General features: G+C 38.5%; 1 protein-coding gene across 1 annotated transcript in view; it reads right to left on the minus strand.

Annotated features, from left to right (window-relative positions):
- Positions 1-4,742: 4,742 nt before the first annotated feature.
- Positions 4,743-18,165, minus strand: part of PDE10A (phosphodiesterase 10A) — a 309,295-nt gene continuing 295,872 nt past the window's right edge. Inside the window, exons 20-22 of the mRNA XM_065401635.1 lie at positions 14,770-14,850; positions 11,893-11,981; positions 4,743-4,860 (exon numbers count right to left, since the gene is read on the minus strand). Of these exons, the coding sequence (XP_065257707.1) occupies positions 4,743-4,860; positions 11,893-11,981; positions 14,770-14,850 (288 nt within the window). The remainder of the gene's footprint in view (positions 4,861-11,892; positions 11,982-14,769; positions 14,851-18,165) is intronic.

The raw sequence follows: 18,165 nt of genomic DNA on the forward strand, positions 1-18,165 counted from the left end.
GTAGTATATCAACATACACACAGGTCCACAAGAAGTCCCCGTCCCTCTCCCCCACTCACAATAACACCAAAAAATGAACATAGAAAATATTAAAAAACTCTGTATTCAGTAATATTCACACCAAAGTGTATGGATAGATATATCCATTAAAATTATGAACATTTCTAAATATATTTTATGTATCATACATATATTTATATGTATAATTACAGATCCACAGAAGTTGTCTTGCTGTGCGAAAGCCAGCAATTAAAGCAGAAACAGGTTTCACAACAGGACACCCATATATGCATATGTACTGGCTGTTTGGTTTGTTAATTTATTTACAACTTAACTATATCATAATAAATGATTACTGCTCTATTGTACAAACATAATAGTAAAGGTTTAGGTTTGTTTTTTAAATACAAAGACTGCAAATGAATACATGAAAAAATACACACCATGTACAGTATTTATAATTTATAAATGCAAAGGTAAGACCTCTTTAAATTATTGCACTTGCATTTCTTTTTACAAAGAAGATAGTTTATACGTGTCATATATATAAAATCAATTTTTCAGCTTACTAGATGTCATAAAGTTGAATGCTGTTATCTTGAAGTTCTTTCTTCTTCACAGAACTGCCCCCTCTGAATTTTGAATATACGTGGATCTACTCTACAAACCAGTTTGATCTACCCTGCAAACCAGTTCATTACTAACTTTTTCAGTTTTTGACAGAGCATACACCCAAATTACAATCGAGCACAGTTTTTGGTCAGCAAGCAGACAAAAGATAGTTGTAATGTGCCTTTGCTAGATTGGGATACATAACCTAAAATTGGAATATGAGTATCCTTATAGAAGAGTGTAGAAAGTCACTTAGTCTCCTTAGAATGAACAATTTACTGCACCATTTCACAGAATGGCAACTATATCACAGTGTTTTAGGCAAATGCATTTCTTCAAGAAGGTTGCAATTGTTTGAACAGGTAAGGGACTTGGGTATTTCTTTTAGATAAATAATGCTATATGTTGCCCTTACAATTTTAACACTAAGTGGCCTGAACACAGTAACAGCAAGAGACTGACTAGCTAGTACAAATATTTCTACTTCTAAATTTGCAATCCATGCAGATTATTTAAAACACACGTAAGTACTCTGTACTGTGTGCCATATGAAAATGTAAGTGCTACACTGCATGCCTCCGAGGATCTAATTAACATATTTGAAAATGTGCTCCCATTTAAAAAAAACCCAGTACATTATTCTAATGTATTGCTTCTACAGTGCTACAATTTATAATAATGTAGCTGCAATATGCTGAACCATTACAGTAGAATATTGCACCATCTTACAAAAATTCTTAACTTGATTACCGCAGTAATGGAGTTTCCAGCAAAGCTTTTATAGAATACACAGTATATTAAGTGAGAGCTAAAATGGCTAATACCATCCTGCGCCATCCACTTTTCACAGGTTGGCTACGTTTTCCTCATTCATTATGTTCCAGGTATTGTTTCAAGATGCATCAGCAGGAGCTATGGCTGAATATGCATCTTTCTCAAATTGAGCTTCTTTTGCCTACTCAAAAGAATGCTCAAATATAAAATACCGGTAGACCCTTTTTTCTATTGTTTTGTTTAGAAGGGAAAAAGGTCATTAAAACTTTAATAAAAAAATGCTCTTTTGGAAATAAAAACTATACATTTTATAAGACTTCTGGAAAACATGTCTGCCAATTTTTTAAAAGTTCTTATTCATTTTGTGTGACTACATTTTTAAAGGGACAAAACCTCAGCTGACATTTGACCACTAAAATGGTTGTGTCAGATGTTTAGTTGTTCTATTTGCCAGTGAAAATATAAATTTGTGGACAACCAAATATTCAACATGGACCTGAGTCATGACATTCGAATGCAGACTCAAACTTCTTCTTAGATTAGGGTTTTCAGTTCTGGGATACTGATTTGGGTTTACTTCTGTCAAACACCTGGATGCCTAAAACTGTACTCACTAAATTAGTCTATAGGACAAATTGATGCAACTTAGAAAATTTTGCCCATTAAAACTATTGTTTTTGTTGTTGTCTAAAATATAGGTAGGCTTTGTCCATATGGTTTTACTCCTTTCCCCTGTCTTACTCCAGAGGAGAAGAAAGAGGGTGGGGGGACTGTATTAAGTCTAATGGAACTTTAACTATAATAAACTGTTTTAAGTGGTTCAGGTTACTCAAAATGTCAAGTACCAATATGGTTGTCTCATTCTCATCACATTAATAGAACTATTTATTGCAACTTTGCTTAATTTGTTAGGGAAATATATAAAGCACCTATATGATACTGCCAAGCATTTTCAGTGACGACTCATGATCTAGCTAATTTAGATTTTACAGTCAGTGACTGGAAATCAGACAAACATTCTGTGAAATGAATATAGCATGTGACAAGGAATATTTTGCAACACTGACAAGATCAGCAAACAGAGGGAGAAAGGGACGGTAATAACAGACATGCTTGAGCCATGAAAGAGATTTTCAATGAGTTGTTTTGGGTATCTCACAGATATACAGACAGACTGTATTTGAGGCCACCACAGATCTGTGAAGTTTCCACATAAATCAGTAACTCTGGGTCGTGTCCCAAGTTCTTTGCTTGCAGTAACACAGGCTGCGTATGAATTGCATTATTTAAACCAGAACTGATAAGGAATAAAGTAGAGGACACCACTTATGTCAATCTTGTTTGTTTAGTTTGATAAAATTGCATCCTTATAATTTTTTTTCATTCCAAAAAAAATCACTGGTGACTATGCAGAGAATAACATCATTTAGTATTGGCAAAGCAAACTAAGCGCTTGCATGGATGCTGCTAGACATCCTTGGTCCCCTGTATGATTCAAATCTGAACTTCAAATAAAAAGATTTGATCAAGATACCCCAAATCTAACCCTACATGGTATTTTATGTGCTGCAAAGGCTTATGTATAAATTACGTGATTATAGATCACATACTGTATATGCATACAAACATAAACTGGTTTGTGCTTGACCAGAACAGAAGGCAAAACTCTTCAGGGACCCAAACATTTAAATAAAAAAAAAAAATAAGATGCATGCTTATTAGATCAATACAGTTCAGTAAACAAGCAGAATGGAAAAAGAGATACTACCTATTGCCTTTAAACTGCTGACCGTACTACTTGTTGTTTTTACACTACACTGTAGTGTTGCCACCGAACCACTTCAAAACTTGCCTATCTGCACGCATGTAAGAAGAGTTGTATAATATAATGTAGGCTCGGCAGTGCAGACTAAACAAATGCAGTGTTGCTAATGACCGGGGTATAGAAAAGATGTACCATATCTATGCTGAAATTTTATTTATTTTATTTTTAAAAAGAAAGATTCAGGGTCAAATTTTGTATATTGAATTACACCCTTTGCAACCACATTACAATCAAAAGGGTTGCATTGAGCATAAGGCCATGCATAATAGTTTGCAGGATCCGAGCCCTACATCAGCACAGAATTTCTTCCAGAGTTTCAGTTTTCTGAATCAGCTATTTTTCTGCTTAGTTAGGTAGCTCTAAACTTGGAAATGTTTGCTGAACTAGAAAAAAAAGCAAATGTGAAAAAGGTAAATGGCTTCCCTTTTTTTTGGTAGTAGAAAACATACAGTACTGGTGAGCAACATAAACGCTAGTCAAAGGAAAATACTTTCCTTTTATTGTGATGGTACCGCAGTAATGCCTAGTATACCTGACTTTTCTGACAAGGCTCCTATTTCCAGCAGAAAGTATTGTACGTTAAACATGTCTCTCTAATATTTTCTAAAATATGACTCAACACGAAAAACATTAGCATGACCACTTGACATACAGCTAGCTAGGCAGGCAGATCTCTGCTATTACATTCAAACTTTAGCCTGTCATTTTAGTCAATGTTGATAAAAAGGTCCAGCCTGAAATTATGCCTGCATCTTTCCTTACTGGAGATAAATATCCAGTACTTCCAGTGTATGAATGGATGAGCTCTCTATCTTTTCACATAATTACAAAGAACCAAACACCACAGCCAGTGCTTTCAACATTTAACTTGAGAAATAAAACAGTTGTTCTGTGATACCTAATAGAGTTTTTGGAGCCTTGAGCCTAAAAGTTGATTTTCCTTCTGTCTGCAGCAAGATAATTCAAGTACTGTAACTTCAGGAAAAGTTACAGTCCCAGAGGTTTTCTGCTAAATTTCAAACTGATTACAAGTAGATCACACATAAACATTCACAATAGCAATGTGTAAAATGTTCTATTTATAGCCAAGAACTCCCAAGTGACACTGGTGTTAAATCCAGCCACAGTACAATATAATAAAAGTACCATTGAAACCCTTACTAGAAAGATACAATTTTAAAAGTACCCCCTAATATTTTTCCCTTCAGTTTTGAATTAAGGCCTCAGCAATGTAGCCCATGAGAAAAGGCCAGTCTTTTATATTCACATGTCATAAGTTTACTTTGACAGCTGATTCTGAAGCAACTAAGTTGTCAGTCTCTCTCTGGTTTATGTTGTGTCACTGATGTTAGACAGGAGACTGGCAGTCAGTCGCCTAGCTGAGGTAACTCTGTAGGTATTACCTCCACAGGCAGATCTGCTTCTCAGCATTTGTAGCTTTTTTTTTTCCTTTCCAAAAAAGAAAAAACTCAAACCAAACAAAAAAACAAAGGAGAGATGCCTTAGAGTTAAACCAATTTGTCATGGCTGTTTAGTCATCAATCTTCACAGGAAGTGAATCTGAGGTCTGGGGATCATGTGGTTGGGACGGAATCCATAATGAAGTTTCCTCTCCTTGCGTCAATTTTTCCCATTGTTTGAGATTTTCCCTGGAGATGCAAAAAGAGCATAAATCTGTACATAACTTTAATATTTTGTTCATAATAATTTCTGTTATATTATACCAACAGAAGTAGCTTTATGGCGTACATAACACTGGTCGATAAAGCTTTTCTTACTACTGTATTATTTCATCTTATTTCTTTCTGTCAACTCCATATTTTAACCTAGATGCCTATTCTAGGGAAGTATATGCTGGCTATTGCCAGGATCCTGTGTGTTCTGCAATTCAACAGCTGCCGATTTGCCACAGAATTCACCCCTTGCTAAAGAATTGTGCTAAGGAGTCTGCTTCCATTTCTTATAAAAATTATATTTCTAATCCTCATGATTGCAGAGATGTCTTTGAAAGCATGACCTAATGCAGTGATGCCTGCTCAAGGCTGCAGAGAAACTGAAACAATAGCTCTTGAGAGATGTGACCTGTCCCATACCTCACTCAGGGCGTCATGGACTCTGTGGCAACCTAATTTGTCATTTTTCCAGGATGCCACAGAATTCAGCATTCTTGCCATGCCATTTGCCTCTACAGAAGCCATGGCAGCCCACAATTCTTCATGAAGCCTTCTCTGCATTTATAGACATCTTCTCTGCATCTCAAGACAATACAATTCTGCTGGCCAAAGTAGCTAGTGAACACCTTTTAGATACTAGGATTATTGTAAAAATAACAAGGAGTCCTTGTGGCACCTTAGAGACCTCTGAAACCTGTCACCATGTAGGGTTATTGTATTAGTCAGTCTTCTCCAAAGCAAAGGGCCTTCGAATAAGGGGCGGGGTTCTTGTCTATTATTCTCCTTCCTAGAGGCAGACAGTGCTCATTACCTTAGAGCCTGGCCTACCCTCTCCGTCAAGTCTCCAAACTTTGGTTTTACAAATCATAAAAGTGTCAAATAATACAGCTGTTTACAGCTTAAGTATCTGAATGGAATATGGAGCTAGAGTTTCACCTGGTGTAAACTGGTATCACTCCAAGGACTTAAATTGGACTATGTCAATTTATATCGCTGTGGATCTAGTGAGTCCATGATATTTACATATGGTCAAAATGGACCATTTAGTTTTCAAATGCAGAGTAAAAGATAGCCATACTATCTCAGTTTTAACAAAATTCACTCCATTGTGTCCTACCAAGTGTGTAGTTATCAGGGCCGGCTCCAGCATTTCTGCCGCCCCAAGCAAAAAAAAAAAAAAAACCACAAAAAAAAGCCGCAATCGGCGGCGGCAGTTCAGCGGCAGGTCCTTCGCTCTTAGAGGGAGTGAGGGACCTGCCACCCCCAAATTGCCGCAGGTGCCGCCCCTCTCCCTTGGCCGCCCCAAGCACTTGCTTGTTAAGCTGGTGCCTGGAGCCGGCCCTGTTAGTTATGTAGACAGACTCTCAGACAGATGTCTGCAGTGAAGGAATAGGAATACAAAACTACTAAGGCCTTACGTATTATGTATCACATTAGATCATTCTAGTTTATGCCACAAGGCCCTCCTGATTTATGTGACACAGCTTCATTGAAATATTTGGTAAAATGCAGGAAACCACTAAGATATACCAGGTTCTAAGCTGGGAGAGCAGAGAAGTGGTAGGAGCAGAAAATTCTGAAGCACACTTGTGGGAGAGCAGATGGAGACTTGCAGAGGTGATGAGCGCCATCTGGGATGCTAAGAGCTCCACTCCTGTTAGGAGCCCTGGGATGGAAACTACGTACTCCTGGTCATTACAATCTGAAAAATACACCTGGAACCAACCAACCAATAAAGAAGAAGCACTTGGTGTGGGGCAGGAGGGGCACTGAGAGCTGTGAAAAAAGCTGAACAGCCACCACCATTCCCAGCTCACTTGACATCCAGAAACTCTAGAACATCCCAGGGAGACTCCCTAGGGATCGAGGGGGTGGGGTGGGGGGGAAGGGGCGGGGGAAGGTGTCAATCATTATTTGGTTTTTAAATCTGTCTGTTTTATCAGGGATTCAGAGTCCTGAAGGCAAGAAAACAAAAATAGGCTTTAGAAAATTTTGGTTTGAATTCAATCCATCCTTAAAAATCATCCCCTCTCCTTTTATCCCCAATGTAAATATATTATCTCAGATTTGGCTGCTTTGGTATGCACTGTGAGTATTCAGTTTCCAAAACAATAATGGAAGTGACACCATACAAATACAACACAGATTGTGTCTTTGGCCTGCACAAATTCAGTAAGAAAGTAAACTTATTGTTCAGAACAGATTTATTAAAACAGAAATGTGGAGCAAACTATCAGATAAATTAACCTTTCAGATTCTTAGGTAATATCTTATTTCAACAAGATGAATGATGGTGTCTTTTTAAAAGGTACAGCTGGTATGATTCATATGCCTTTCTGCTCACCAGCAAAGCTCTGGCTCTGAAGTGCCTGGAATAAAGGCCCACAGTCTCTCAAAGTTAAAACTTTGATGCTGACAGGATGTCCTGGCTGCCTGTGTTGCTATTACTTTGCAGCATTTGTCTGTATTCCAAAGAATTCAAGGACATAACATCTTAAACACCGCATACCCGAAACTAATACTATGGGTATAAGGGTGATATCAAAATGTATTTAGTCAGCAACTGAAGCAGTATTGAACGAAGCTCTTCACTGTGATGAAAGCCATTTGCCTCTCACTAAAAAGGCCATATGCACCACACCCTAGTTATCTGAGGGTATGTCTACACAGCAACTAGAAACCCATGAGAGCCTGAGTTTGCTGGCATAGGCCAGCCACGGGTGTCTAGTTGCTGTGTAGAAATACCCCCAAGGGCTCTGGGGAAACCCAAGACCTCCAGTTAGACAAGAGTTTTGATAATCAGAGGAACTGGCCAGTGAACTTTGAAATACATATTCAGGGTTGAGTTCAAAGCCCCTTGTCTGGCTCCCCCAGCTATAGACAGCCCAGAGCTGGCTGGCTCAGTGCAGTTCCAGTCTTGCTGAATTTAGGATCTCTGCAGGGGTGGCTTTGGCTGTGCAGAGCTGCTAAGTTCTGAAATCAAAGAGCTGCTGATGAATAGGAGGTTAGGCAAAACTCTTACATTGTAAGATTTCAGTTGATCGGGAGCCATTTCAATCTTGTGGTAATCATTAATTCGGCTCACCTGAATATTAGCTGTTCTACACAACTTTAGTCAAACCTTAGGGAATGTACTGGACCTTGAGATGAACCAAGAGTTTAGCTTACCTGGTGTTTGGATAACTAAAATTTGACTGTAGTTGACAAGTAAAAATATTGAATCTTGGATTCCTAATAGTGAAACATGATTACTGAGGTACAGAACACCAGTGCAATCAGTACTAAGCAGTCTGATTACTGTTAATTCACACGCCATATGCTGGTACAGAAGAAACACATTCTTCAAAAGATGATCATATTTATTCTAAAAGACTCTGTGCCTGACCTTCAGAGGCACAGAGCACCTGTAACTCCCACTGAAGGCAAGTAAAGTTGTGGGTGTTTGGCACCTCTGAACATCAAGCCTTAAGCATTTCTATTTGAGTGTCCAAGAAGTGAGACTCCCAAAATTAATAGATATTTTAGAAAATTTATTTTAACAACATTGTTTAGAGTAGGGAGGTTTTGCTTGTCTAAAGTTTTGGCAATCTGTCCAGGAATCAAGAAGGTTGGGGTCTAACTGGAATCCTGATCCTGACTAGAACTTTGTGAAAATTTTCAGCCAACATTTTTTTTCAGCAAAAAATGTAGATTCGGTGACACTGAAATTTGTTGTGAATTTGTGCTGAATTCGCCAAATTGTTTCAGTTGGACAAGAAAATCCAAAAACCCTAAATGTTTCATTTTGACATTTTCAAAATGAAATGTTTCTATTTTTCTGTTCAAAATGACCTTGGTCTGAAACTTCCTTCAACGTTATTTAAAATTTTAACTTTTTTAAAAAATGCTCAAAATCAAAACAAAATTTTTCTTTTCAAATCAAAATAAATGTTTTGGTTCAACCCAACATGAAAGGTTTTGTTTGATTTTGTTCAAACTGAAAGACATTTAAAAAAACCCTTTTTGATAAGCCTAAAATTTTGAAAAGTTTTGGGTCAACCCAAAACAATTTTTTTCGGAACTTGCCCCGCTGGCTAGAAGTCCTGACAATGATATGCTGTGTAACCTTATGCATCTTATTTACCCTCTCTAATCCTCAATTTCCATATCTCTAAAATGGTGATAATGATGCTCAACTACTTCACACAAGTATTGTGAGCCTTATGTAAATATTTGTAAAGTAAGTGCAAAACATAATTAAGGCCAGTCAAGTGACTGAGGAGTTCCTGGCTTCCAGTCCTGAGGTTAATCCATTAAACATGTGGCCTCTAAGAAGACTTCTTTTCTACCTACTTCATAATGAAAATATTTAAGTACATATTTCTGAGCAAAGTGGATTTCTGATTTCGAAGACATCCAGCTAATGGGAAATATTTCATGAAGAAATTCATCTGGAGTTTTCATAAATGTAAAACATTTTGAGGAAGTTGAATAAGTTTAAAAAAAAAGACAGCATAATTGAGAAAAATTGTGATGGGAACCAGCTCTGCTACAGAATGCACAATTTGTCTTTAGGCCACAGAGGAACAGGCAGCCAACATCTAGCTTTCAGCTGTTGATATTACTGGATGACTATTTAGTAATCTATCCCGCACAGGAATTACAAATCTAGCAATTAGCTAGGTTGCAAGACTGCACAAGCTACCTCTACAAGACAGCTGACTGATTCACAGTCTAGTAAAATTAAGAATGTTTACAAGTAGTTTTATAGGGAACTTCAAGTGAATTAATTTTTTGCTGAAATTCTCGGTGTTTAGCTTTGGCCTTTTGTTTCTAGCATTAGGAAGGGAGTCTGGAGCCTCCAACACTGAAGGGAATGAGACGTCAGTGTAATAACAAAAACCATGTTAAAGCAGATAGGAACATCTGGAGTAGGCAGGAGCAAGTCTTGCCACCACAATTACATTTAGGCAATTGATGGGCTTATATCTGATATGTAGAAAAGGAGAGAATGCAGAGGAAAAAAGGTATGTGCATGCATGGGTGGGAAAGAGTCAGAAATAGCCTCCATCACAATGAGGTCCAGAAGTGGTAGTATTTATTTTATTTAGCATTTGCATATTCGCTGAGCCAAGCAATGTGGCCAAGTGGAGCTCTCGGAGCCCATCACTGAATTTAGTTAGCGGGCACTCCTCAATAATGTATATCATTGTTTGATCTGCGCCACAGCTGCAGCATGGCTTGTCTCGAAGATACTAGTGGTGCTGGTTGGCTGCACAGAGGCCTTGCCCAATCCAGGATCGACTAAGAAGGACCCATTGATGACATGGCAGGTTGAAGCTGGGCGGGTGAGCAGTAGGGTCTGTGATGAGGAACTGATTTGTGGTTGGTGTTAAGTACCAGTCTTCCTGCCACGGGATTCTGCTGTCATGTCCTGGCATGGCAGCCTTGACCACAATGGGTGTCGTAATGAAAGACATGTAGCTAGTGGGTTAAAAAGGGCATTGAACAAGGGCAAGTCGGGGTTGGCATGTACCTTATCAAGCAGCTTGCCAGCTGCAATCTCCCTCCTGATGTAAGGGGGAGCAATGTGGCTCAGAATTGGAAGCCATAGAAGATGAGTCAGTCGAACAGTTCCTGTGATAATGTGTAATTGTTGAGTTGATTTGCATGTCAACAAGTTTGGTGTTCCCTGACCGATTCCATACTGACACACAGTACTCTGCTACTGAGTACGAGATGGCAAGGGCTGAGGTCCTTGGGTTGGAGCATCTGCTTTCCATGAAGAACCTGCCAGTTTGCTGAGAAGGTTGTTGTGTGTCTTGACCTTCGCTTGTATCTTGCTCAGGTGGCTTTTGTATGTCAGTGTTCAGTCAAGGGCCATGCCTAAGTAAACTGGGTAAGCTTCATGCTTCAGCCTCTGGCCATTCATTATGATGTTTAGTTCCCTCTTAGCGTTGGCATGGTGGAAGTGGTATAGGCTAGAGACTGTCTTGCTGGTGCTAGGTGAAGGTGCCATGTCTTGAAGTAGTCAGCCAGGTGGGGCAGTTGGGCTAAGTAAGCCACCATCTGAGTATTCTTGTCGTATAACCAATGGAACTATTGTATGCAAATTAGCTGTAGAGCAAGGGTGGTGATTGTTGACTTACCTCTGAAATCACGTTAGTCTAGGACTGTTGGCATGGCATAGATACATACTTTGCTGTCGCACGGATATAATCTGTAAAGTCAAAGTGGCTGAGAACTTAAAAATTGGATGGTAACAGACCATGTATCCCAGTGATGACTGAACCTGGTGATATTCTGAATCAAAAAAGCTTTCAGCCAAGCTTGTAGCCGTTTCCATCACTTCACGCTGACTCAGTCATTCTAGGCTTCAGAGTATACACAAACACACACACTTCTGGACCTCAACTGTATATTTTAGATGGATGAGTGGATGGACAGACAGACAGAGAGAGAGGATTTCCTATTTACTTTACACTGCCACTGTACCCAGAAGAGAAAATGCTAGTGGTTTAAAGATCTGAAGAACGAAGAGAGTACTCTGATCTGCCACATAGGAGAGAGAAACATGTCAGTTCAACTAGAATACATGAACACAATCAGCAGAAAAGGAATAGGAGAGAGATGAGGTGACAGTAAAAGCACAGAAGAAAAAGGTATTTTAATTCCCAGTAGTTATGCAAGTAAAATGGAGGCATGAAGCAGACAGAGGGAAATTGAGTTGTACTGGGCTAGATGGAGGTAACTAACTGGGGACACCTTACCAGTGGACCTGCTTGTCTACAGGTAGTTTTGACATTAAATAAATTTTAATAACTGCATCCATAGACCTGTATTGGCTGAACCTACCCAATAGTCCCTGCCTCCACGTGTTGGATGCACTTGCTAGAGAAGAACATTTATGTTTGTCTACATGAAATATTTGCAATGTAGAGGCATATATTTCTAGACAGAGATATGTAGTGGGGCATGCTCTCACTCAGCCAAGATATATGCTGTGCAAAAACTTGCACTGCTACTCACCTGCATGCCCGGAGTAGTGGCCCAGCAGGAGGGAAGATCTGTGTGAGAGTGGTGTAACATGGGATGGCTACAGCATTGTAGAATCCAATCTGTGAAAAACATGGAAAAATATTGACAGGAGCCAAATTATGACACAGTTAACTGCAAAAGAGCCCCAAACTAGTCTATTTACACCGCTACCTCGATATAACGCGACCCAATATAACACGAATTCGGATATAACGTGGTAAAGCAGTGCTCCGAGGGGCAGGGCTGCGCACTCCAGTGGATTAAAGCAAGTTCAATATAACGCGGTTTCACCTATAACGCGGTAAGATTTTTTGGCTCCCGAGGACAGTGTTATATCGAGGTAGAGGTATACTTACTTACTTTACAATTTACTTACTTACAGTCTATCTTACTGTTCTGTACTGCTGCCCATCACCATAGCCTCTGAGCACCCGTCAAAGTGAACTCAATAGCAGTCAGTTCTCCCTTTTGGGGGTAAAACATACTGCTTGAGGTAGGTTGTCTCTTTGGATTTTGTTGCTAGGTTGATTTGTTCATTGTAGGGGTTGGAGGCATGTGGGTAGATGGGACTGTCCATGTTCGGAGTGTCATTATGGTGGAAAGGCTTTTCAAAGAGGAAAATATTGCAGTGTTTCCAAAAAATGGGTCAGATACTGGATTTGCCTTATGTCCTCTGGAATTCTGATTCATACTTGGATTCCCTGGATGTTCTAAGGATATTGTATAGTAGGAAAGTTTTCTAAAAATGTCTCCTGTTTCTAAATACTGGTTTAGCTCTAACTGTGGGGCCCCTCAGAAGATGGTTCAACTGACATTTTTTATGCTGTCTCACATAACGCTGCTCAGAGCAGGTCTAGTCAACACAGTGTTAAAGGTGCCACTAGCCCATCTAGGGTAGGGCACCTAATGTTGCTACCACTGGTGTTAACGGCAGGACATTTTCTGAAAACGGCCCTGCTGTAACTTCACTGATTTCAAGGTTGTCGTGTTTGCTTACACTACACATTTAAATTTGACCTCCTCCTACCGCCTCTCACTTAAAAAAAAGAAAAATAATAATCCCCAAAGCTTTAATAGAGGACCACATGCTAGCCAGTCTAGTGCAGGAAGATCCACAGCGTGGGCTACCAGTCTTTTCATCTGATATATAGTTTTAAATGTATTTTAGTGAAATAGCATACTGTACCGTGATCACAGGGCTTGACATGTAAACCCCTTTTTATCTATTGACATATTAGACCTTATCCACATATTAAAAAGCAAATCCTGACTCTACCTCCACAGATGCAGAGGCTCCCTCTGCAATGGAACTGGAGTGTAAATAGCTGTGTTTGGTGCTTTACAACAGATAGGAGATACAGTCCCTGTCCTCAGATTCTTACAATCTAGACTATAGAATATATGACATGACTGACAGAGAGGCTGCAGTTGGTAAGGGGGCAGCAACAGGAGGGAGGTTTAAACATCATAAAGGAGCTCACTATTTTAAACTGTATGTTTTATATGCACTCCATGGGGTTTTTTAAAGAGGTCTGTAATTAATTTTTATTTTATTTTAAGAACTGACAGACTGCTACAGACCTGTCACAAATTCTAAAGGAGATATCTGCTTAACCTACCCTATTAATACCATGGCAAAAAGAGAGAGGTTTTGCCAAAATTAAACACATCTGGGATTTACATTATAGAATCCTATCACTGAAACCACAGTATTTAAAAATAAAATAAAATATTACGGTTTGGGCCATGCAAATAAGACCACTTTCATTTAAAAAATACACAACGAACTGGACAAACTCTGAGAGGGTCAAAAAGAGCTAGGGTGAAAAAATGAATAAAACCAGTTAATCCATGACAATTCCTTGAGATAGTTTCCATTTCTGACCAGGAGTTTTAAATTTTATATTTTTTTATTTTAAAAAGGGCATGGATTCCCCAAACTAACATTCCAGTTCTCATCCTCTCAACCATACAGCCGCATTTTAAGGACAGACTGTGGCTAGATTAAAGAATTTCATATAGTTCCTCTTTAATTCTGTTTTACAAGTATATGAATATGTAAAAGATTGCAGGAAAACTTTCAAAAGCACCAAGGTGACTTGGGCACTTAAGTCTCATTGACCTTCAGTTACACACAGGCTCCTCAGTGCCTAAGTCCCTTATAAGAATGAAATTTAGGCATTTTTGAAAATTTTACCCAATGCTTTTCCATTTATTAATAACCAACATGTTAAAACCATCACTAGCTTTCAAAAACAAGGCTTTTAACTTTCAGAGAATAAAATTTAAAACAACTCTATTTCAGTTTTACTGCATAAGAAAAATTATATTTTATTTTCCAACCTAAAAATCCAATTTTTGAGAAAAGCTGCCCTTAATCTGAAATGTGTGGGCAGCTTTCTTCCCGCCCTTCATTACTACGGCTGCATCAGTCTGCTTATGAACAGGGCTTTCTGCTGAATGCATAATTGTGGCAATCATGCATCCGTTCAATGGACCTCAAAAATCATACTCTTCCAGGTGGGAGTGGAATTCTTCTGAGTGAGAGCTTTGAATCTGCCCTCTCCCAGCAGTTGGTTAAAAAGAGCTAAGGTCTAGAGGAAATAGAGCTGCAACACACTATATTTCAGGACAGCATGAAATAGCATGCTCTTGTTCCAACAATGTCTCTGAGGAGGATGTTTCCAGTTGCAATTTTAAAATCAGCTATGGGTTTGTATGGAAAGTGTGGAATTTGGCATGACACAACTCACCAGGTCAAAAAATTATCACATGCCTTGCTAAAGGCAAATATCATATCCCTTATCAAGTTTTACTTGTGTGTATCTTGCAGCCATTATAAAACATTTAATTTTAGACAGCCCATACTTGGCCTTGAGGGACCTCATCCTTCTTGTCTCTGTCCATCATAGGTATAGGTTGAATACCTATCTTCTTCATTTCATCACCCTGGAGAAAGAAAAAAGAGTCATGTACTTCCTGAATAACTAAGGAAATTCAGAAGAAAAATCAAGATTTCTTAAATCAAAAGGTGTTTCTAGTTTATATTATTTTTAATCTAAGTATTTAGAATTCAACATACCACATGGGAACAATTGAAGATACAATCTCAGAAAACTGTACAACAAGGACTCCTTTCATGAGCATGATATACTCAAATGGTAATGCAAGCAATAACTCCTAGAAACTAAGCATGATTGTGACATATTTTTGTGCATTTAACTTTGTTTTAGATGGGCCTATCCAAGGTTGAAGCAGTTGTATAGAGTAAAAATAACAGACCAATATAAAGATTTACCTGCCCTCCCCACAATCAACCCCATTTCTCTTAAAATGTGTCACCAATGCCTCATAAAATAATGACCTGCTTTGACAAGTTATCCCACAATCCCTCAACTAACTCATTCAGGAAAAGCCTAAGAGATGAATCTTGCAGCATGCCCTGAAGGTCAGTTGATCCAGGCAATTTTGGACCAAAGGTGAGGAGTAAGTTTCTCAGTATTGGGCACCTTGCAGAAAGTATCTTGCCAATCAGCCACCTCTTTTAAAAACAGGTGGTGCTAGCCACACGCTTGTCTCATCACAAGTGCTGCAGTATTACATGGTGAAAGAGGCAGACTTTCAGGTATATGGGAGCCACACCTTTTATAGGGCAAAACCATCACCTTAAATTCTACCTGGGAACTAAAGAGAAGCCAGTGCGCCCTGCTGATCACCAGCATAATGTTGTAAAGTTGCCCAATGGTCTTAAAACAGAACAGCATGTTTAGAACACTGCAGAAGTGTGATCTAAGAAACGTATAGATGCAATAAGATTAGTTTTGGCCACAGCTATTACTTGAACATCCAGGAATAGTAGAGAACCTAATGTGACCTTCATACTGCAAAACTGAGTAATAAGTGTTCTAGAAACTACCTCATGAAGTTGCTGATATAATCTGTGCTTGTTTCAGACCTCTACTGTATTCATAAAAGGCAAATAATTTGAAAAGCAGGTACAGTTCTGCACACTGTAAGAGCAACACATCTTACAGTACATACTGCTCTCTAATGGCAGATGTACACGCAAATCTGGTTATGAGTGAGGTTTCCATATGTACACTTCTGGCAAATATGGTCAGTGTTTAACTCATATATGCATATGTATGGATCTTTGTTTACACGTTTTTGTCTGTTTGTATATCTTGTTCGGGCAGTCCAGTCCAGTCTTCCTAGCCATTTCAATAAAGCAGAACGGTAACTGAAATTAGCATGATGTGAGATGAACAAGTTGAACCAGACGAGTCCAAATAACTTAGATAACATATGCAGGTATAAAGGAGGTGGAGAGAATCACTGATTTGCAGGGATCCTAGAAATCCATTTGCCATGGAAAAATGCAGAATTTGTGTTTTTACAGAGAATCTTTGGTTTTTACATTTTGTGAAAAAATAAAAACAAATATTAACTACATTTTACGGAAAGTATCAGTGTCACTTATTCAATGAGTACAACCTCCCCCTCTTGTGGCTGATTTTTGAATGTGCTGACCACCCCAGGCAGCTGGTGGTTTGATTAATACAGAAAGCTGGATAATGGAGGCTTGGATAAACAGGGTTCTATTGTACATTGCTAAACATACTCCAATAAACTGCTTGCGGAGTATAGAGGTTACTCAACGGCATATAGGGATTCGTGTTTTAATGCATCTCAAATTTCACTTTAGCCTCCAGGACTAATTCAGAAAGTGAGTAATGTTAATATAAAAGCAATTTTTACTTTATTTTTTGTGCTTTTCAACAAAAAATATCTGAAAATATAGAATACAGACATAGAAGTATTTGGTATATGTAAGAAATACAAATTGCAATTCTATTAATTTTATATTATAATGATCGATGGCACTGGCAGGCTTCGAACTTGCTTAAAAATTGTAAATATATCAATAAAACATTGTGTTCAACTGATACCTATATATAGATATATGGTCCTATTTAACAATTACACAAAGTGAAGAACATTTTAAACATACTGGTATTATAGGTAACTTGTATTCAATATATTGAAAGTAGCTATTAATCTCATATGCAGATTGTAAGCAAGTGGCTTTTCCACTCAGCTCTGAGAACTGTACAGACAACAACTATATCTTGTCCAAATTTACCCCATTACTGGAGTTTACCATTATTGCTAACTTAAGTAACAACAAAACATATGGTGGAATGCAGTCTAAATTTTCTACTGAGTTTGGCTGTTCTTAGAGTTTCCCCTGCAGGATACGTCTGTACCTGCCCTTAGTTTCCTCTGCTTCAGAGGAACCTTCAGACCCTTTTATGTTCCTGAGGTAGCACCCACCTGTGCTGTCTGCTAGGACAGGGTGAGGCACAGGAATGAATGCATCTTCTACCACCTGACACCCCCTCAGATTATCCTTTTCTGAAAAGTGATCCAGTAAAATATTATTGCGGGGCTCTGTGTTTATTGTCAATAGTTTCCAAAGAAAATATCCTCCATTTACAAGTAAAGAGATGTTTCTCTCAGACACATCCTGGGATTAGGGAGTCAAGTTAAAGTTTTTCCTTCTCGCACATCCTCACCAGTCAAACACTCTGCAGGGCAAATTTTGTCCTTAATCCCACCTTTATTACTGATAAGAAGAAAATAACCCAACTTGATTCTCCTGTTCCATGTTAGGTTTACAGCTCTGGCAGTTACAATAGATGTCTTTATACTTGTAAGCAAAGCAAATTTGCTACGGAATCACTGAGATAAAATAAAACAATAACCAAATCGTTCACATTTTGAATTCCAGAAGAAAGTAGTCAAGAAACAAACAAAATCCATGAAAAATCCAAGCCTGATTCTCGCCTCACACCATTGTAGATCAGGAGTAACTCCACTGAAGTTAACAGACACCCCACACCTACTATATAAGAGAAAGGAATCAGGCCCTACAATTTACACATGCAAGATCAGTTCAGAATATAGAACAGATCTTCTGAAACTGAAACTGGAGAATTGTAGGATAATTCTGGTTTTAGTTTTTTAGCCCATATTCTCATCTTTGTTCATCTAAACCATAGGCTATTAAAAGGGATATTATCAATCTGTTTAGGCTCTAAAAATCTTTTCTTCAAAAGAAAGCTAAATCCAATGCAACATTCTTTGAATAATACCTTACATTCACTTCATCAGTCATCCTTTCCCCTCTTGTTTTGAATTACCGTAACAGTATTTGGGTTCTCATTTATCTAAGCATAGAACATAATTGTACAAGTACAACTA

The sequence above is a fragment of the Emys orbicularis genome, chromosome 3, assembly GCF_028017835.1.
Source record: "Emys orbicularis isolate rEmyOrb1 chromosome 3, rEmyOrb1.hap1, whole genome shotgun sequence".
Classification (NCBI taxonomy): domain Eukaryota; kingdom Metazoa; phylum Chordata; order Testudines; family Emydidae; genus Emys; species Emys orbicularis.